This window comes from Nicotiana sylvestris, chromosome 1 (assembly GCF_000393655.2).
Source record: "Nicotiana sylvestris chromosome 1, ASM39365v2, whole genome shotgun sequence".
Lineage (NCBI taxonomy): Eukaryota > Viridiplantae > Streptophyta > Magnoliopsida > Solanales > Solanaceae > Nicotiana > Nicotiana sylvestris.
The window spans coordinates 92,986,509-93,008,309 of record NC_091057.1 but is presented as its reverse complement, the minus strand read 5'-3'; the positions used below and the strand labels follow the sequence as shown (position 1 = coordinate 93,008,309).

General features: G+C 38.7%; 1 protein-coding gene across 4 annotated transcripts in view; it reads left to right on the top strand.

Moving 5' to 3' along the window:
* The window catches only part of LOC104234714 (uncharacterized), a 34,560-nt gene that overhangs the window by 11,099 nt on the left and 1,660 nt on the right, over positions 1-21,801 (top strand). For 3 of the 4 annotated variants that reach the window (XM_009788328.2, XM_009788326.2, XM_009788325.2), the window contains exons 8-25: positions 3,847-3,978; positions 4,196-4,459; positions 4,563-4,641; positions 5,557-5,645; positions 5,729-5,812; positions 6,160-6,234; positions 6,351-6,398; positions 6,591-6,686; positions 6,832-7,061; positions 10,090-13,559; positions 13,667-13,746; positions 13,927-14,007; positions 16,184-16,255; positions 16,333-16,438; positions 16,584-16,638; positions 17,379-17,507; positions 17,598-17,715; positions 21,290-21,369. In XM_009788328.2, the coding sequence (XP_009786630.1) occupies positions 3,847-3,978; positions 4,196-4,459; positions 4,563-4,641; positions 5,557-5,645; positions 5,729-5,812; positions 6,160-6,234; positions 6,351-6,398; positions 6,591-6,686; positions 6,832-7,061; positions 10,090-13,559; positions 13,667-13,746; positions 13,927-14,007; positions 16,184-16,255; positions 16,333-16,438; positions 16,584-16,638; positions 17,379-17,507; positions 17,598-17,715; positions 21,290-21,369 (5,288 nt within the window). The remainder of the gene's footprint in view (positions 1-3,846; positions 3,979-4,195; positions 4,460-4,562; positions 4,642-5,556; positions 5,646-5,728; positions 5,813-6,159; positions 6,235-6,350; positions 6,399-6,590; positions 6,687-6,831; positions 7,062-10,089; positions 13,560-13,666; positions 13,747-13,926; positions 14,008-16,183; positions 16,256-16,332; positions 16,439-16,583; positions 16,639-17,378; positions 17,508-17,597; positions 17,716-21,289; positions 21,370-21,801) is intronic. The other variant, XM_009788327.2, reaches the window with a different exon arrangement.

Sequence of the window (21,801 nt, the reverse complement as noted above, 5' to 3'; positions counted from 1 at the left end):
ACTCTTGACAGAAAAGTGTTATTTAGGCCACAGATGATCTGTTGCTTCATTCAAACTACCCTGATTGTTAGTGTCTAGCCTAGTTTTATATAGAGTGAGAAAACAGGACTGACCTTTACTTTAACAAGTTGAACGTATGATGGACCAATTCCCATTAATCACATTAGGCAAAAAGAAGCATCTTCATATAGTTGTTTTAATGAACTCTGCCTCATCTATACTATCACATACTATTATTGATTAGGTAGTTATATATGTAAACTTATTGAATCAAAAAAAAAAGAGAGAAAAATGGAAAACAAAAAAGTTAAAACGGAATAATATCAGCTATGAGTCATGCACATTCCATCATATGTTTGCGGAGGAACCATGGAGGAGGTTAATCGCAATTATGGGAGAAGCATATATTAACAAGAAGGGTTGAAAAAAGATTAGCAGGCTGACACAAACGGTAGTTGTCAAAAGGCGGTAAGGAAGTGCTTATTAAAAGCACTTTATCGAGTATGCCCACCTATTACTTGTCCCTGTTGCAAGCTCCTGTGAGCATCACAAATAAACTGGAACGGCTTCAAAGGAATTTTCTTTGGAATGCGGCCGATGGAACTAGAAAGTTTCATCTAGTGAATTGGCAGACACTCACTTCCCCAAAGAAGTGGGGTGGACTTGGAGTAAAAGATCTTAGGTATATAACAGAGCTTTGTTGGGGAAGTGGCTGGAGAGATTCGGGGTAGAAGAGCATGCTCTATGGAGGGAGGTCATAGTAGAAAAGTACGATTCCATGGGAGGGAATTGGAGGACCAAGGCAATCACAACACCTTTCGGGTGTGGAATGTGGAGGAGCATCATGAAGAATTGGGAAGCCTTCAATGGCAACATCACTTACAGGGTGGGAGATGGAAGTAGAATCTGCTTTTGGAATCACAGGTGGTGTGGAGAGGATACTCTGAGGGTCTCTTTCCCCACGTCTTCAAAGTTCCAAACCAAAAGGAATTGATGGTCCAACAGATTCGCAAGGAGCATGAAGGGAGGGTAGTATGTGACCTCTCATTTAGAAGGAACATGCAAGATTGGGAGATTGCAGAGCTCCAAAATTTGTTGGCACTGCTATATGGGCAAGACAGGCCCCAACCATCTTGTGATTCTTGGAGATGGGGTTGCGTGGCGATGGTTTGTTCACCGTAAAGTCCTTTTACCAGAGTATGTTGGTGAGACAGGAGGCCACTTTTCCACACTCCTCGATCTGGATTCCTAAGGCGCCCACGAAGGTGTGCTTTTTTGCATGGCTAGCGGCGAAGGGAGTGATCTTGACTGTTGAAAATATGTGAAAGAGAGGAATTACACTTGTTAGTTGGTGCTATATGTGTAAAAGCTCAGGGGAAGAAGTTGATCATCTTTTGTTGCATTGCCCTGTGTCTTTGGGTTTTTGGAGGGCAATCCTGAATCTTTTTGGTGTTCAATGATTGATGCCAAACACTGTAAAGGAAATGTTATATAGCTGGGCCGGTTTCCGTAGAAGAAGAAAACAAAAGGCGTGGACGTTCGCCTTGTTAGCTCTCATGTGGATAGTTTGGGGGGAGAGAAATAGGAGATCTTTTGTATATGGAGTGAGAGAAACACAAGATGTTTTGAGGGCATTTCTACTCCAAATTACATACTTAAGGCTAGATGTTTAGCAAGTTTATGTAGCTGGATTAACCTTTCACCTGTAAATTCCCCAGAAGCTTTTTTGGAGTTTATTAGCTCCTTAACTTTAGACTAGGCCTTTTGTAATAGAGCTAACAATGTTTTTACTGCACTGTACATTTTGCATCTTCTTGATGCCTTATATGAAATCCATTATCTTATCAAAAAAAAAAAAATAAAAAAAAATGGGAGATCTTTTGAGGGGATTGAGTCTCCTTTTTCACATCTTAAGAATAGTTTTTTTAATCTTTGATCGCTTTTTGGTGCACTCATATAGCCCCTACTTGTATAGAAGATTGCGCGTCTTTTGTAGAGAATCATGTTTTGATGTAAATTCTCTACTTTTTGGTATACTTCTTGTATACGGGAGTTTTTTCTCCCTTTTGATTAATACAATTTACCTTATAAAAAAAACAAAGAAGTTTGGTTGAGTCCTTTTTATTTTATTTTATATGATCTAAATGTCTAGTTCTAAGTATGGGGGATGTATTAAAATCCCACACTAGTTAAGTGTGCAGGTCGTAGCTCCTTATCTGACCTTGGAAAATCTTACCAATTGAGCTAGTTTTTGGATTGAGTTAGGTTTAAGGTCCATTTCTTAACAGGGTATTAGGGCTGAAGCTAAATCCATCCCTGATATTGGGTTAGTCCTATATTGGCCTCTTCAATAGTTATTTACGCTCCAAATGTCTTGCTTTGGGCATGCCGGGGTCAGAGTGCTACATTGGTTGAGGTTACAGCTGTAGTCTCTTTATATGTTCTTGGACAATCCTCACTTAATGAGCTAGCTTTTGAAGTCCAAAGTTCATTTTCTGGCATATATATTAGAGCCAGAGCCATCCCTGAGGGTTATTGTATAGGATGTAGTCAACATACCTGCTTCAAGGTCCATTTCTAACAAAATTGTGCAATTTTTTATGTAGCGTATATGGCTTGAGTGCAATGTCAAAGACTCCTGAGCAAAAGCATGTTTCCAACTTAAGTTTGTCAAAAGATTGGTTCCTCGTCATTGCATTGGTGTAAGGCAAAATGACTGCTTATTCTATAACGTTGATAGACCTCAAAGCAACTGTCATGCATTTCCTGTTTAGGCTTTTTTTTTGTTTAGATCCTGTCCTCCTCTGTACTCTTAATTTGAGCATGTGATTACTTCACATATAAAGAAACAAGATAACATAAGAAAATTGGATAAGGTTTGAAGAGATGAAGAGAAAAGATGAAATACAAGAGAGGCTAATCTGCCTTAGAAGTCTAAAAGTCTTACTCACTCCTAAATGGCGAAGTCTACTCGTAGAGGTGGGAATTAGGCAGGGAAAAAGCAGGGCAGTTCTTAGAGACATTGGATTCTTGGGACATCCCATTGTACACATGAATGGACCACATCCTCTTAATTTAGCATGTGTTTATTGTAGCTTATTACCTTCATAGCAAAAAGTAAAATAGAGATTTTTCATGTGTTCCTTCTCATTTGCCAAAACACTTCTCTGCTGAGTGGATTGCTTAGCTAGCCTTCATTGTCATTGGCAGTTGTGTAGAAAGGCAGAAGAGATTTGGCTGGCTTCCAAATTCTGACATGATTCACAGTCCTGTCCAAGTGTATATGTGTGTGCTGTATTGATTGCCCTTATATCCTTGTAATGTTTATTTCCTGTACATGTAAATGCCTCTTATAAGAGTGGGAGGGGGGAGTTTGACCTAACGTAGACTTATTGCATCGGTTCGGGAGTTTCCCTTTATATTTATGTATCCACTTTCTGGCTCAATACTTGATGCACACGGGGTTGCCACTTTATGTTATCTTGGGTAAGTCTCATTCTTTATTCTTTTTTTTTTTGAGTCATTTTTATTTTATTTCTAATCCTTTTAACCTCTATTTAATAAAGAACTTTGCCAGCCTTTGTAATTCTGCAGGCTCAGCTTAGGAACTTATATTATGTTTTATATTTGATAGATCTGGTTACATGTTTCTTGTGCTGATGAGGGTCTCTAAATGTGCTCTATTGTTTCATCTATTACTGTTTTTGGGTCATCGTGGAAAGATATCAAGGGTTTACTGCCATGTTGGTGACATGCAGAAGGATTTAGGCACAGTTGTTGCTAAGGGTTTACATTGCTTACTTATATGGCATGGCTGCTGGCTAATTGTATATGTTGTTGTGGCAGCCGAGGAGATCACGCAACATGTCATCCTTGAATTTTCCCACATCTTGTTACTTAGCTTTTCGTCCAGATGCAATCTTTATTTTACTGAGGAAAGCTTACAAGGATTCTAACCTGGGAAATATTTGCAGAGTGGTAATACACTCTCTTTCTCCCTATTATTTTTTCCCTCTGAGTAGTTAGAAGACATAGCAGAAAGAAAATAAATCAAGATTCAGCTAGATGCAAATATTTCCTTGTGTCTCTTCCATCTGTTGTTTCCAAAATATTGATAGTTCAGAACTGCATGCTTTGAAGTTTCTACAAGTACCCTTTACTTTTACACTAATTTCTATTCTTATCTTTTATCTAGGCCTCTGGGATTCTGTTAAAGTTTCTGGATCCTATTAAAGCACCTGAAGCTTCACTTTCATGTAGTGAAATTACAACTTCAGTGCCTGATGAAGGATCACAATCTGAGCCTTGCACCCCTGCTTCTTTTGCTGATTACTCAGATTTGTTTGGAGATGAATTTCAGATACCAGAATATCAGTGGGACTCCAAGTTCACTAACGTTTTAGATATTGGGCTAGTGGAGGAAGGGATTTTACATGTTCTGTATGCTTGTGTATCCCAGGTCAATCACAACCAAAGCTGTCTGCTACGGATAAACCATCGTAGTTCATATATGTACTTATACATGTTGCTTCGTTTGACATTCAACATTTCATTTTTAACAGCCTCTGCTCTGCAGCAAGTTGGCAGAAAACACTTCTGATTTTTGGTTGGCATTGCCCCTAGTTCAAGCATTGCTACCAGGTATATCGCTTTTGCGGTTCCATAATTACTCGATCATAGCTTGATAGTCTGCGTCCTTGATTTAATATTCACTCAAAAATGGTTATCTTTTTTCCTTTCTCATTATAAAATAAACTGACATGCTTTATGCTACAAGTGCATATTAACATGAGACCTTAGGGTTTTGTGGAAAGTTCTTTTTCCTCTCTGTCAGAAGTGTTTTCTAAGTTAGATGGCTTCACCATTGAATGTTAACCCTTTTTGAGTATTTTAGTAAATACCGGGCATTCATCATCCTTATTACTAGGCATGTAAGTATTAGCAGTTAGAATGCCAGCGTTAATGTTAAAGTAGTCCCTTGTCAGCTAAATATAGATGTATTGTATCTTAAGGCTTTGAATTTATATCTCTTGTATTCCATTGTCAGCATCTTCTCCATTCATTCTTTGTCCTTCTCTTTATTTTTTTTCACTTGGTATTAGAGTCTCTACAATCTTGGTAGAGATTTAAGTGGCTTCCTTCTACCAGTAAACAAACTTATACTGTATGGCCGACTTTGGATTTTTTTACTCTTGCTTTTGGTAATTGCTCTGGTGGCACAAATCCTCTTTCCCGTGATTTTTGACGACGGCACTGAGTCTCCTTTTGGTGATTGTTCCGCATAACTGCTCCTCTTTCTGTGACCGTTTTGGCAACGCTGTGTCTTGTTTTGTGACTGTTGGCAGTACCGTCTTTTGGCCTGCATTCTGATCATTCTTCTGACTAATGTTCCAACAGCAACTTTTCTGTTGAAATTCTAGTGATAGGTACTTTTGAGTCAGTCTCTCATTGGTCAGATATAGTATGTGAATTTTACCCAATTATTCCATTATCATCAAGTTATCTTTTAATTCTTTTCCCTTCTCTTATTCTCTCTTGTTTTTTTGTGACACGTAGCACTTCGCCCTAGCATCAACAGTAGTGACCCAATTGATGAAGATTTATCTCTGTGGAAGCAACCTTTTGTACAGAAAGCCCTGTCCCAGGTTGTTCCATGATGTTGTCATAAACTTCATTTGGTTGTTCTTTAATCTAGGATCGCAGTGTAATTACTGTTGCTATTGTGCAGATTGTTGGAACTTCATCTTCATCAGTTTATCGTCCTCTGCTTCGTGCTTGTGCAGGTTACCTATCATCATTTTCACCATCAAATGTAGGTTCTCTCACTTCCTTTTAGGTTCCCTTCTGTCAACACATCTGCACTTTGGTTAATGCGGAACATTTTTCATTTGTCTTTCTCTGCCTTTGCTTGATTATCCATTGGATATTTATCTGGCAAGATCAACCAAGTTTATTTGCTCTGCTGTTTGGTTAATTCTAACGTTCTCAACGTGGTTCCTATGCAATTACGTAATTATATACAGAGCTAGGAAAGAAGGCATACAACAGACGATGTTACGAATGAATTGAAATAATATTTTACATCAGTATCTAATTCTGTCCTTTCTTTTTCTGAAGTTGGTTCTCTTTACTGAAAATCTATTTGACACGTACTGACAGGGGAGGGCTGCATGTGTGCTCATTGATCTTTGCTCTGGTGTCTTAGCTCCATGGATGCCTCAAGTAATAGCAAAGGTTATTCAAATATCTCGCCTTAGTCTCTGCTGTGTAGACTCTAGTAGAATGTAGGTTTTCCCTTGCAATCTTGCTTGTGAGAATCTTCTAAAATTCTAGGATTGCTTTTATTACAGATTGACTTAGCACTTGATCTTTTGGAGGACCTTTTACCTGTAATCCAGGTGTGTCTTTTGTGATAAGTCTCCAGGTCATGATTTGGTTTTATCTTTTCCTATTGCTGTAAAAATGGGATCTTTAGCGAAGATCATTTCTAACTGTTACCATTATATGACCATATTATTGTTGTTGAGAGCCTATTTTCGTTATGTACTCTTTTATTATCGATACTTACCTTTGTCTAAAATGTATATCAGTGTGCTCGCCACTCATTTGCTCGTGCACGTGCAGCCCTTAAATATATTGTCTTAGCTTTATCTGGGGTTATGGATGATATTTTGGTCAAATATAAGGTAATCTTTTGACTAAAACTTTTGTCAACTATTATTCAGGGAATCATACAATTGCTCTTTAGTTTATGTGAAGAATCACAGTAAAGTTTTAGCTGTTCGATTTGACTCCTTTAAGCTTTTAAATTTGGGAATTTTATTGTTTCAGGATGCCAAGCACCAAATGCTTTTTCTTGTTGAGATGCTAGAACCCTACCTTGATCCTGCAATAACCCCTGTACAGAGCATTATAGCCTTTGGGAACGTTTCTTCAGTTTTCCTTGAAAAGCAAGAGAAAAATTGTGCTATCGCATTAAATGTGATTCGCATAGCTGTACAGAAGTCTGCTGTCCTTCCTTCTCTGGAAGCTGAGTGGAGGCGCAGATCAGTTGCTCCAAGGTAATAGAAGGATAATTAAGTCTTTCTTAAAGCATTGAGTTTTATTCATGGGAGCAACTTCAGTCTATGAGGGTGTTTGGCTAAGCTTATAAGCTGGTCAAACTGATTTATAAGCACTTTTTGGCTTATCTACGTGTTTGGTAAAATTAAAAGTGCTTATAAGTTAAGTGCTTATAAGCCAAAAATAAGCCAAAAGCCATAAGTTGGTCTCCCCCAACTTATCAAATTTCAGCTTATAAGCACTTTAAGTTTGACCAAAATATTTACTATTCTATCCCTAAAATACTTCTTTTTAAAACAAAACTCTTTGTATACCCAGTTCTTCAGCTACTTGTTATTAATTTCAGCTCATTTATCCAAACACGTAACTGCTTATTTTTTAAATCAGCTTCAGCACTTAAAAGTGCTTTTCAGCACCTAATGCATATCAGCTATTCTAAATCAGCTAAGCCAAATAGGCTCTATGTCCTATTTCGAAATTAAAGAACTTAGACCCTCTTGATTCAATGCGGTTTGATTTTAAGACTGATTTTTAGCATAATTCAAATACATTTTTGTAATACCCCAGACTATAGACAGAGTCCCACATCGGCAAAACACAAGAGGGATGCTGGGTATATAAGTTAACAAGCCTTAGACCCTAGTGACGAGTTTTAAACCCTTGAGGGCCTAGGCCCAGAGCGGACAATATCACTAGCGGGCTGGGCTGTTATAGATGGTAGTAGAGCCACTCTTGTGTTAGCCTTACCGATGGTGGGTCAGAGTTCAACCGAGTTTAGACAAATCCCGGTTAGGTGGGGCAAACCTCAGTGCTGAGTCTAGGCAAATCCCATGCGGTGGGGCAAACCTCAGCGAGGACGCTGAGTCCATAAGAGGGGGTGTATGTAACAACCCAGACTATAGACAGAGTCCCACATCGGCAAAACACAAGAGAGATGCTGGGTATATAAGTTAACAAGCCTTAGACCCTAGTGACGCGTTTTAAACCCGTGAGGGCCTAGGCCCAGAGCGGACAATATCACTAGCAGGCTGGGCTGTAACACCCCAGACTATAGACAGAGTCCCACATCGGCAAAACACAAGAGGGATGCTGGGTATATAAGTTAACAAGCTTAGAACCTAGTGACGCGTTTTAAATCCGTGAGGGCCTAGGCCCAAAGCGGTCAATATCACTAGCGGGCTGGGCTGTTACAAATGGTATCAGAGCCACTCTTGTGTCAGCCTTGCGGATGGTGGGTCAGAGTTCAACTGAGTTTAGGCAAATCCCGATTAGGCGGGGAACCTCAGTGCTGAGTCTAGGCGAATCTCATGCGGTGGGGCAAACCTCAGCGAGGACGCTGAGTCCATAAGAGGGGGTGTATGTAACACTCTAGACTTTAGACAGAGTCCCACATCAGCAAAACACAAGAGGGATGCTGGGTATATAAGATAACAAGCCTTAGACCCTAGGGACGCGTTTTAAACCCGTGAGGGCCTAGGCCCAAAGCGGACAATATCACTAGCGGGCTGGGCTGTTACAATTTTTTTCTTTTTGGAGCTTGGATCATTAGGTTTAAGTAACAGTGCCATTAATTGCTTTTGTATCCTGTTGTATATGTTGCTCTACTTTTTGGAAGTTGTGAAATTGCAATATGGTCAATTGAGCTGCCTATCTATATACTTGAGAAACAGTCCAACCCAAAGAAAGAAAAATTTGACTGTAGCCTTTTCCATCATAACTTCCTTTACATTGGCTGTGGCAAAATAATAAAACTGGTGCTTCATTTTCGAGGTGTTATGTAATTTGAAAGCTAGTGTTTTTCCCTTCTGGAGTGCTTATTGCACTTCTTAATTGAACTAATGTTATCAAAGGCGAAAAGCAAATAAAAGCCCGGGCTTCAATGAAGAAAGGCGTAACTGAAGGGAGAGATAAAAAATATATATGTAGTTAATAATAATAACTATAAACCCAAGCCAGAATGATGCAGACAAATGAACAGACAATGTTATAATTAGGTGAAATATTTATTGGACAGTGTTGCTCTCTTCAGGACAGAGCCCATGGGTGATGAAGTGCTTGCATTAGCGCTTGTAGCGAAACGTACGACCTATTTTGCAGAACTTATTTCACTCCTAGCTTCAGGGCTTAAACCCTCTTTAAGCGAGTTTCTGAGACTAGATCAGATAGTGCTTGAAGGGAGGTGCTAGTTTTACGAAAGGAATAACTTTAAGTTAAAAGCCATTTGGGGAGTCTATACTCAGTAAAAGAGTAAGATGTCATCAATCTGGAATCTGGATGGTATCCTGATATTATAATCTTATGCATAGAAGATATTCAAATGGTCAAAGATGATCTTACTGTGAAATGAAGGTTTTCAGTTTCTTCTGAAAATATCCTGCATCTTGTTCAATTCTGCTGCCAATCTACTTTGGCATTTTCCCCCTTGTATTCCTCTCAGCAAGATAGATTTCCTGTATGAAGTACTTGATTAAAGCAGGTATTAGTACTTATAGGGAAATGTTATTCTATATTGAAAATAGGATTGGTGCTAAGCACCTTGTCAGTTTTTTTTCCTAAAGAAGGATTGGATAAGCAATTAAGAGCTACTTTTCTATGTCCTATGACTATTATTATTCTTAGTATTATAATTCGAAAAAGACTTTTAAGTAATGTTGGCGCCAATGTGCCTAGCCTGGACATAGTCTGTATACTGTTGATTATCTTGGAAAGGGATTTTTGTGCTACATTCAGAGACAAACAACTGCAAAATCTTTGTTAGGTTAGAAGTAAAATAACTTTAACGGGAATGATTGTTGTGGCAAGATCTGATTGGGCTGTTTTGCTAGCCGTAGTCGGTAAACCAAATAGTTCTATTTCATTGAGCTGATTCTTTGTTCAAAAGAGTTTTTAAGTGTCATATTGAAAGAGTTATCTGGTATCCTGAAGTCTGTCTGGTAACTAGTGCTTTAGTGCATATGATAATAAGCTTTCCCAAGATATACAATGCTGCTTGACTTGACTGAATATGTCGAATCAATGAATATGCAGTGTACTTCTCTCAGTTTTGGAACCTCACATGCAGCTTCCTTCTGACGTTGACCTTCGCCAATCTCCTAGTGCTGAGCTGCTAGGACCACAATTATTGAATGTTTCACCCTGCAGTGGTGGAGCTTCTTCCAGATCTGGCGGTCATGATGATTCGGACGCAAAAGTTGATTCCGATATGACTGCACAAGCAGACATGCCTGAGGAAGTGAGCCTTCTCTTTGCTCCACCAGAGCTCAATAGAATCTCACTAGTCTCTGGCAGCCTGGAGAAAAAGTGCACAGACTTAAGTTCTGATGTCAAGAAGGAAGTTAATCACATTGACGAACAGGCTACAAACAATCAGTTTGACAATGGTGCGCTATCTGCTAGTGATTATACTGTTGAGTATTCTAATCTGCATGCTGATTACTTTCAGCTTGTGAGTTATCGAGATTGTCAGATGAAAGCTTCCGAATTTAGGCGTTTAGCTATGGACTTGCATTCTCAGTGTGAGATCACTCCCGAGGGTCATGATGCTGCCATAGATGCTTTGCTTTTAGCAGCAGAATGCTATGTTAATCCATTCTTTATGATGTCTTCCCGGGACAGTTCATCTATTATGAACAAACTGAGTACTAAGAAGCCTAGTAAAAATCATGAAGTTTCTGTTCTTCGAAATCTTTTTGAGGAGGACAATGACTTCAAAATTGTAGCAGATCTTGAGAGGAAAAGGGACAAATTTGTTCTTGAAATAATTCTTGAAGCAGCCGAGCTTGACAGGAAGTATCAGCAGAACTTGGACGGGGAATATCCGACTCCCTATGTTGAAGGGAATGACGAAAAACTTGAATTGTCTCAGCAAGATATAAAATCAGCAGATGCTATCACCTTACTTCGTCAAAACCAAGCACTTTTATGCGACTTTTTAATTCATTGTCTGCAGAAGGAGGAGCACCCGACACATGAGATACTACTGCAAATTCTGCTGTTTCTATTGCACTCTGGAACTAGATTGAACTGTCCCCCTGAACTTGTTGTTGACACTATAATAAAATCTGCGGAGCACTTAAACCAGCAGCTGAGATCTTTTTATTATCAATTAAAAGAAGGAACTGGCCAGTTGAATGAGCAGAAGCTGCAAGCAGTTCGACGTCGCTGGATCCTTCTTCAAAGATTGATAATTGCTTCAAGTGGTTGTGATGAAGTGTCAGAGCTTTCAATTAACTACAGGAGTGGTTTTCGGTTTGCTAATCTAGTTCCTGCTTCAGCTTGGCTGCAGAAAATACCTGCATTCTCATCTTCAACTTCTCCCCTTGCCCGATTTCTTGGCTGGATGGCAATATCTCGTAATGCTAAACAGTATCAGAAGGAGAGACTCTTCCTTATCTCAGATCTTCCACAGTTGACGTATCTTCTGTCTATATTTTCTGATGAGCTTGCTGTAATAGGTTACCTGGAGAAGAAAGATGACAAGAAAATTGAAGAATCTGGTAGCAATTCAAATTCCAGGAAAGGGGCTGAAAGTTGTAGTCCACAGAGTGGAGATCAGTCTTTTTCTGTTATATACCCCGACATACGTCAGTTTTTTCCCAGTTTGCAAAAAGACTTTGAAGTTTTTGGGGAATCGATATTGGAGGCTGTTGCTTTGCAATTAAGATCTCTTTCTCCTGCTATTGTACCTGATTTATTATGTTGGTTTTCTGATTTTTGTTTATGGCCTTTTGTTCAAGAAGAGAACCAATTTTCTTGTAGAAAGTCTAGTGGGTTTGCAAAAGGTTTTGTTGCTAAGAATGCAAAAGCAATTGTCTTTTATGTGCTTGAAGCCATTGTAGCTGAGCATATGGAAGCAGTGGTACCAGAAGTACCGACTTTGATGCAAGTTCTTGTTTCCTTGTGTCGGTCTTCATATTGTGATGTGTCATTTCTCCGCTCAGTGTTACAATTGTTAAAGCCAATTATCTCATATTCTTTGGGAAAATGTGCTGCCAATGAAAACTTAGTGAGTGATGATTCATGTCTTAATTTAGAAGCATTATGCTTTGATGAACTTTTTGACATCATCAAAGATGAGAACCACAGCACTCCAAGAGAGGATGGACTATGCAGGGCAATGCCAATTTTTGTTTTGGCATCAGTGTTTCCTGATCTATCCTTCCGTCGCAAAGTTGAACTATTGCAGTCTTCTATATCCTGTGCTGATTTTGCTTCTTGTGGGCCAACAACTTCATTTCATGATTATCTTTGTGCATATCAGGCTCTTGTAGGAAATTGTAGAGTTTTGCTCCTCGAGACATTGAGAGCCTGGGGTGTCATTCCCTGCACTATATCGCAGTTGTCTGAAACGGATATTTCTGCACCATGTGATGATAGATCTGAACAGTACTCAACTTTTCTTTCGGATATCTGCTGCTGTTCAACTGAGATGAATGAAACGAACATGGACGATAATGCTGTTGTGAACAAAAAATCTCAGCTCAAAGCTGTAGAAGTTGGAATGGTCTTAAAGGACCTAGAGGCACTCATTTCTAAGCTCAATTCAAATATTGAACGATGCTTTAGGATTCACCATAAATTGGCAAAGAGTCTAGCCCTTGTTTCTGCAGAAAGCTTTGTGTACTCAAGATGCTTAACTTTGGTTGCTGAGAAAGTTCCAGTTTCTGAAGGCAGTGAGGAGGGAATTCTGCTCAAGACAGAATCTATTTCTGATTTCACTTATTGTTGGAAAATCAGTCTTGAAGGACTTGCAGAAACGATTCTAGTGCTTCAAGAGAACCATTTGTGGGAGCTCGCTTCTGTGATCCTTGGTTCGGTACTTGCTGTTCCTCAACACTTTTCTTTGGATAGTGTAATTGGCAATGTATGCTCTGCAGTTAAAAATTTCTTGCATGGTGCCCCAAGTATTACTTGGAGGCTTCACAGTGATCAGTGGATTTCTATGCTATTTGAAAGAGGCATCCATAGTTACCATGAATGTCAAGGTTCTCTGATTGATCTGTTCTCTTTCATGCTTTGCCATCCAGAGCCTGAACAACGATTTATTGCACTTAAGCACTTGGGGAAGCTCATAAGCCAAGATGGACATTCTGGGTCTGCTTTATTATGTTCTAGTATTCGTGATAAAGTAACCTTATCAGTAAGCGAGTCTTCTGCATGTGAGCCGATCATATCTGCTATTGTTTCTGGATCGTGGGATCAGGTAGCTTTGCTGGCATCATCTGACCCATCACAGCGTTTAAGAATCCATGCAATGGCACTTCTTGTGAACTATGTGCCATTCTCTGAAAGGCGCAACTTGCAATCATTTCTTGCAGCAGCTGATACAGTTCTACAGTGTTTGACAAAACTATCACAACCAACCTGTGAAGGCCCATTAGCACAGCTCTCGATGTTACTTTTTGCCAGTGCTTGCCTGTACTCTCCAGTTGAAGATATTTCGCTGATTCCTGAAAATATTTGGAGCAGTGTTGAAAGTTTTGCATTAGGAGGAAATGGTATTGTTTTCTTGTACTTTTCTATTACAACCAAAAGCAGATATAAGATTGAAGTGGGTCAGTATCACGCTTATTGTGCCATCCCATTTGTTTCATTTATTTTCCAGAAAGAGTCCCTGTCAGCCTTGAGAAAAGAATTTGTCAAGCTTTATGTAGGCTGAGAAATGAAGGGGATGAGGCTAAAGAGGTAATGGACCAATAAGGGGTCTGATCTTCATTTGTCATTTTCTTAGTAAATTATGTATGATATATTTCGAACATCAAAATATGGGATTCCTTTATTGATTTATTTATAAATCCTTACTATCAACTTGATAATGTTATTTTGTGATGTCCATCTAACGTCAACTTCTTGTATGGATTAAAGATGTTGAAAGAAGCTCTCTCTTCAAATTCGCAGCAGCAAATCGATCCAGATTTTGGTCATACACGCGAAACAATCCTTCAGGTATAATCTTAATCCAATCTGTCTCTTGTTAAAGATCCATGTTTCATCAAGATATCACATTTTTCATCTGACGCGACATGTATAAATGAACTCCAGTTGGACCTTTGAACTTTGTTCAGAACACATATCGTATTAGGTTTGAATAGAACTAATTATTGCTTTTTGTGATTAAATAAGCAGCTCTTTTGATATTTGACTTTAAAGTAGCAATTAGCATCAGCATCATTCATTTTAGTTCAATCACATATCGTATTAGGTTTGAATAGAACTAATTATTGCTTTTTGTGATTAAATAAGCAGCTCTTTTGATATTTGACTTTAAAGTAGCAATTGGCATCAGCATCATTCATTTTAGTTCAATGTCTGATGTGGTCTTTTCCTACTCCATGTTTGTGTTGATTTTTCTCCTGGAGAAACTAACAGAAGAGAAGAGAATCATAGGATACAAGATACATGTTTCATAGGATTGTATTACATATAATACCTTTTTCCAATGTGGGACAATATTTGTAATATTTCAGTACACACACAGTCTTATGGTCTTAACAGTCCTTTCAAACTCGAGGTGGATAAGTCAACATGAAGTTACAAATTATGAACACACCAGAATAGGAAAACCAGAGCACAATCAAAATGCTAACAAGAAAAGTTGGTAAAATACAGTCTTCCTTATTTAGCTATTCCTTGAACCTTTCATGGCCTTTCTTCGTATTAGTGTCTTGTCTCTTGTAGCAACAACAACAACAACAACAACCCAGTGTAATCCCACAAGTGGGGTTTGGGAAGGATAGGATGTACGCAGCCTTACCCCTACCCTGGAAGGGCAGAGAGATTGTTTCCGAGTCTTGTCTCTTGTAGAATAATAAATAATGAGCACAAGGTAGTTTATATTGTTTCTTGTTTCTGAACTCTTCATTATGTCTCTTTCCCTTGTCTTATTAGTTGTTTTATTTCGGGGTTTGGCGCAGAGGCGGATCCAGGATTTGATGATTACGGGTGCCACTGTCTTTAATGCAAACCTACTATTAGTGAAGGATATATTGAATATTTAAGATGTGCATTCAACAAGTTCGATCATTTTAGATTAATTAGGTTCGGCTTGATCCATTTTGAATTATTTCGATTTGGTTTACAGTATTTTGGTGCATAAATAAATACATGATCACCAAAACGGATAAAATTTATCCAATTTCATCTAATTCTCTCGATTCAAATTTTATTGAAAAATTTATAACAAAATAAAATTTTAAATTAGCACTTACACCCCTTCAATGTACATGTACTATGTCCAACGATGCCATCACTTTAAAAAAAATTGAAAATCAAGATAAAAAAACATTAGATGAACAAAAAGGAGAAAATGGTTACAATTATATGCAAATGAAATTTTAAAGATCTAGAAACAGAAAAAAAAGGAAGCAAATATATAATTTAAATAGATAATAAGAATGGGGTTGCATAAAGAGAGAGGAAATACAAAAATAAGGTAATAAAAGAAATTAAGAAAAAACATGAAGAAAGGAAAGAAAGGAGAAAAGTGAACAACTAGGGACAAGGATAAATAACATCAGTTTGGAAATCAAGAAAAAGATAACATTAGGTAGATTTTTTAAAAAAAAGGAAAATGATTAACGTCACATTGAAATAAAATTTTGAAGATCTAGAAACAGCAAAAGGAAGCAAATATATAATTTAAATAAATAATATGATTATAAGAATGGGGTTGCACAAAGGGAGAGGAAATAAAAGAATTAAGAAAAAAGGCAGAAAGAAAATAAAGAAAAGGGTAAAAGGGAACAGGTGGGGAAATAAATAAATAGACCAACATCGAAAACCAATGAGTTTCGATCCCAGGACATAAGTATGGGATTTTGGCACTTCAACCGCGGCACCTACAATTATTATGTGATTTTGGGTGCCATCCTTTACTTATATAGGTTTTTTTACCAGTACATATATAAAAGTTTACCCCGAGCGATCGGGTGGCGTGCCACCTCCAAAGTCCTACATAGATCCGCCCCTGGGGTTGGGATCTTTCTGCAGATAGTTCAATGAACTATTAGTTAGTACCCTCTACTTTGCATTTCTGTAAACCATATTTTCACTAATTTGGCCCTCTTCATTGTCTTTTAGAATGCTGTATTGAGTATCCATTTTTTTGCTTCTAATTTTTCAGGTCATAGCTGATTTGTCCGCTGTCAACTCATATTTTGACTTTTTCTCAAAGGAATGTGACCAAAAGGTTCTGGTAGGAGTTTGATGGCTTTGTGATATTTGAGATGATTACTTGAGTTTTTCTACTGACTGTAGCTTCAATTCTTGAAGGAATTGGAGGAGGCAGAAATTGAAATGGAACTTCTTCAGAAGGAAAAAGCAATGCAGGAATTATCGGCTGAATTTAAAGATTTGCATCAGCTTCCCTTCCTCACTGGTAATACTTTTTCTAGTAGTTTCTGCATATGTTGTCAAATGTTTTGGAACACAAAATTCTATCCATCATGTCAGTGCATGTTTTCTTGTTAATTGAGGCACTTCCATATTTTCTGACATTCATCTTTCTAAATTCTGTTGTGCAGATTCGGCAAGGCAAGATAACCGCTTGCAGCAAATCAAAGAGGAAATCAAATCCTTGTATGCACCTACTACAAACTGTATATAAATTAGATCAGAGTTGTATTTCGTGGCTGTATTAATTGAAGAGTTTTCTTTTTCTTTCTTCTGGCTGAATATTAGTTTATGATGGCTGCTGTATACACCCACATTTCACTGTCACTTTGTAACCCTCAGGGTGTCACTTATTTGTCTAGGCATGCTGACAATTTCTAAATATATCTTTTTTATCCATCACTTCGAGTTTCCTTGCCCCCCCCCCCCCCCCCCGCCCCAAAAAAAAAATAAAAAAATAAAAAATGAAAGAATCTCTTTGTTGCCTCTTTGCCCGTTTTAGTGGTTGGAGAATTTATCACACTTGTTTAGATTTGTACATTTGTTTAGGGTAACTGTCTTTCAATGTCTGAGATTCACTTGTATAAAGCGTGGGGTTGGTAGTTCCTGTAGTTTGATGCAAGATAAAAGATTGTTTTTACATTAAACTGTAGTTTCTTGTTGTTTACTTATTCGTTCCGGTAAGTTCTCTCTATCCATGCAGCTGTGCTACATTGAGCTGATGTAGCAATTTAAATTTCAATAGAACATCTTGCCTTTCATCTCCTACCCCCTTCCCCACCCATGGACAGTAGAACTGATTGATTGAAGGAAAAAAAAACACTATTCTATCTGAGGGAGCTTATTCTAAACTTATCTTCCCAAAGGAAAAAAAGCAGGTTGAACTCAAACTAAATCTTTTTTCGGTCTTCTCCTTGTCTAACCAGAGAGAAGGCCAAACTCAAAGAGGAGGTTGTAGCACGCAGACAAAGGAAGCTACTCAGTAGGCATGCCCGTCAAAAATTCTTGGAAGAGGCAACTCTTCGCGAAGCTGAACTTCTACAAGAGCTGGATAGGTTTTTCCTGGGACTTCCTGAAATCTCTTACTTACATTATTAGACGGTTGCATGTTGATTGTAAATGTCTATGTGATGCTACTGTGTCAGAGAGAGGATAGCTGAAGTAGAAAAGGAAATCGAGAGACAACGTGTGCTGGATCTTGAGCGCGCAAAAACCAGGGAGTTGCGACTCAGCCTTGACCTAGAGAAGGAAAGGCAAACACAGGTAAGAAAGATGATTGAGGCTTATTTGTCATCCCTTGCTTATATGATGGATTTGATGAAGTGTTCCAAACTAGACTGATGGAAATGATGCCTAGTGGATGTTTAGGTTTTGTTTGCTTCGATGATATTTACCTGTCACGACCCAGAATTCCCACCCTCGGGAGTCGTGATGGCGCCTACTCGTAGAAGCTAGGCAAGCCACGAACTTAGAAATCTTTAACTCTTCTGTTTTAATCCTTTTTACAGCTTATATTAACAAGTGATGAACATCTAAATGGCAGCGGAATATGAGATTTAAGCGGAAGTCTTAAATAAATATAAAACCAAAATGTTTCGAAAGTCAACACATGTCTCTACCCAGAAACTGGTGTCACAATATCCACGGACTACTAAGATCACTACACACAACTGTTTGAAAGAAAGAAGCACTGTCTGTTTCGGATACAAGAGATAACAGAACATAATAAAAGATAGAGGAGACGCCGGGCCTGCGGACGCCTGCAAGGCTACCTCGGTATCTCGGTGGACTGAAGGCTGGCTCCCCTAATGCTGCTGACCAAGCGCTGCTCCTGTAATTGCACATAAGTGCAGAGTGTAGCATCAACACAACCGACCCCATGTGCTGGTAAGTGTCTGGCCTAACCCCGGCGAGGTAGTGACGAGGCTAGGACCAGACTCCAGATAAACCTGTACAGTTATATAATATACAGCGGAAATATAAACAGGTAATAACAGTTTAAAAGGGAGGGGGAAACATGCTTCGGGGAAATATATCAATTCTATCAGAAACTTAATAAAGTATGAAAGAACACTCGATGTCTACAATCAATACAATGACAATACTGTTGCGGCGCGCAACCCGATCCCTTATCATTTAACATTGTTGCGGCGTACAACCCGATCCGCATATATAACTGTTGCGGCGTGCAACTATAGTCAACAATAGTCATAATTAACCGTCCCGACAAGGGATCAACAATAGACTACACTATCCCGGCAAGGGAACTCAACAGTACAAGTATATACGTCCCGGCAAAAGAGAAACAGCCATAACCAAACTTGTTCCAACATCTAACTATCTCAACTATAACTCAACTAGTTTCAACATCTAACTACCTCAGCTATAACTAAACTTGTTACAACACCTAACTACCCAGCTATAACCAAACTTATTACAACACCTAACACGAAGAATCATCAACCTAAGCGTCTGTAATATCAATTAAGAACACAGTGCAAGGGAACCTCAACTCAACCATAGCCCGGCAAGGGGGCAACATAATGATCTCTTCTCCTTCTCACTTTTACTTCACAATTCACTTCACAACTCGAGCCAATGCTCTAGAGTTTCAATTATCACTTATACTTTCACAATTCGTTATACAACTGGAGTCAACGCTCCTCAATGTTCATAGGTCACAATTCTTTTCACAACTTTACACAACAAATAGAAATCTTCACCAAGGCATGAATAATACAACGAGATCATGAAAATCACAAGATAAGACTCACGGTCATGCTTGACACCAACGCATAGATACTCGTCACCGTGCCTATACGTCGTACTCGACAAGAAACAAATAGCAAATAGGACACAACTCTTATTCCCTCAAGTTAGGGTTAGACCAAACACTTACCTCTTACCTCGATGCCACGAACACAACTCAAGGTTCAATTATAGCTTTACCCCTTGATTCCACCGCCAATTCGCTCGTATCTAGTCACAAATTACTTAATTACATCAATAAACGCTAAATGAATCAACCCTAATGCATGAAAATGAGTTTTCTAAAGTTTTACCCAAAAAGTCAAAAATCGCCCCCGGGCCCACATGGTCAAAACCCGAGGTTCGAACCAAAACCCGATTACCCATTCCCCCACGAACCCAAATATATGATTTGTTTTGAAATCGGACCTCAAATCGAGGTCCAAATCCCCAATTTTTTGAAAAACCTAGGTTTTACCCAAAACACCCAATTTCCCCATGAAAATCTTTGATTTTAAGTTGAAATCATGTTAAAAGATGTTAATGATTGAAGGAAACTAGTTAAAAACAACTTACAATTGAATTGATTTGGAGAAGAAAGGTTGTTTGAAAAATCACATCTTATATTTTAGGGGTTTTGAAAAATGAAAAATAACTGAAAAGTCCGTTTAAATATACTCCTCTCAGACCCTCTCCGCGGACCGCATAAAAAAGACTGCGACTGCGGAGCTCCACCGCGGACCGCAAGAAATCGAGCGCGGCCGCGAAAGCTTGGCCTTGCTCACCGCGGACCGCACAAATCCCACCATGGTCGCGGAGTCCCCACCGCGGCCGCGAAGCTTCTACCGCGAACCACGAGACCTGGCTTCAGAGACCTGCAACTTCTCTGAATCTGCAACTTTTTCCTACGTGTAAAAACATCCCGAAACTCACCCGAGCCCTCGGGGTTCCAAACCAAATGTCATACTAACTCAAAAACATCATATGGACCTACTCGTGTAATCAATTCATCAAAATAACATCATGAACATCAAATTAAATCTCGTGATCAATGAAACTTTCTCAAAACTTCTTTAAACATAAATTTTGCAATTTAAGTCCGAATCACGTCATATGACATCCGCTTTTCACCAAATTTCACAGTTATCTTTCAAATACGATAACAAGTTTGTACCGGGCTTCGGAACCAAAATACGGGCCCGATAACAATGGTTTCAAACATTAATTCTTTTCTTTATTCCTTAGATAATTCAGTAAAACAATTTCTTTCAAAAATTGATTTCTAAGGCTTGGGAGCTCGGAATTCATTTCCGGACATACGCCCAAGTCCCATATTTTACTGCGGACCTTCCGGGATCGTCGGAACACAGATCCGGGTCCGTGTGCTAAGAATGTTGACCAAAGTCAACCATAATCAAAGTTTTAACTCTAAAATTTCTATTTCTCATATTTTCACATAGAAGGCTTTCCGAATATAGGTCCGGACCACGCACGTAAATCAAGGTGGGGTAAAAAGGGAGGTTTTTAGGCCTTGGAACACTGAATGCACTTGCAACACAAGTGAAGACCTTTTGGGTCATCACATTACCTCTATGCCGAGTGACTTTTCTGAGTATAGTGAGATCATACACATTTTTTAATATGTAAATCAGTAGTACACCATCATATCAGCTTTGAAAAAAACTTTCTTTTTTGCATGGGGAATTCAGACTCCAAATCTGCACAAGTTATCTTTTTTACTTTGTTTAAGTTTCTCCCTGAGTTTTTTCTCCTTGCTTTTCCTTTGTCTTCCTTTAAAATTTCAAACATTGCCTCAGTTTCTGGTTGCTTTCTCCTTTGAATTGTTTGTCTTAATCCAGCCTTAGCAGCCTAATCACACATTTCCATCAGTGGAGAGTGTGTGGACCTTTCACCCTTGCTGTTATACTTGAATTTAACAATTTCCGTGTAATCTTAAAAGTTAACATGAGCCACCATCCGGTATTTGTAGAGAATCTTGTATCCTCATCATAAGTGATTATGCTAGATTGATTTAAGTTTCATATGGAGTGGGAGTCTTGCATGCCAATTTCAGTTGATCTTCTTGCAGAGGGAACTGCAACGAGAACTTGAGCAAGTTGAATCTGGAGTTAGACCATCGAGGCGAGAATTTTCATCCACACACAGTAGGTAAATTTTGTTGCCTATTACTTTTGTTTCATTATAAACTATAGTAACTATGTTTTTGGCATCTGACGTCAATTTTCTGTGTTGAGAATGAGCAAACTATGTTAGGTTAATCTTTGGCTCTGACTCCTTCCCCCCCCCCGGGTGGCCTCTCACCCTCTTCTTTTTTGCTATTTTCAACTGCAACATTTGCTTTAGTTATTGCCGCTGGAATTGTCTCATCATCTCATGTCTAGTTTATGTGATTTAAGGGTAAGGATAAATTGTCAAGACATAAATGGTTGGAACCACTTGCCATGCACAATGAGGCTTTCTAAATTGGTCAAACTTGTCGTTTGGGTGTCACATAAGATTACATCATTTACCTTCTTTGGTCTAAGATGAGCATGGGATTTCTTTAATCTTCTGGCAAACAATTTTGTTTTTATGGACAAT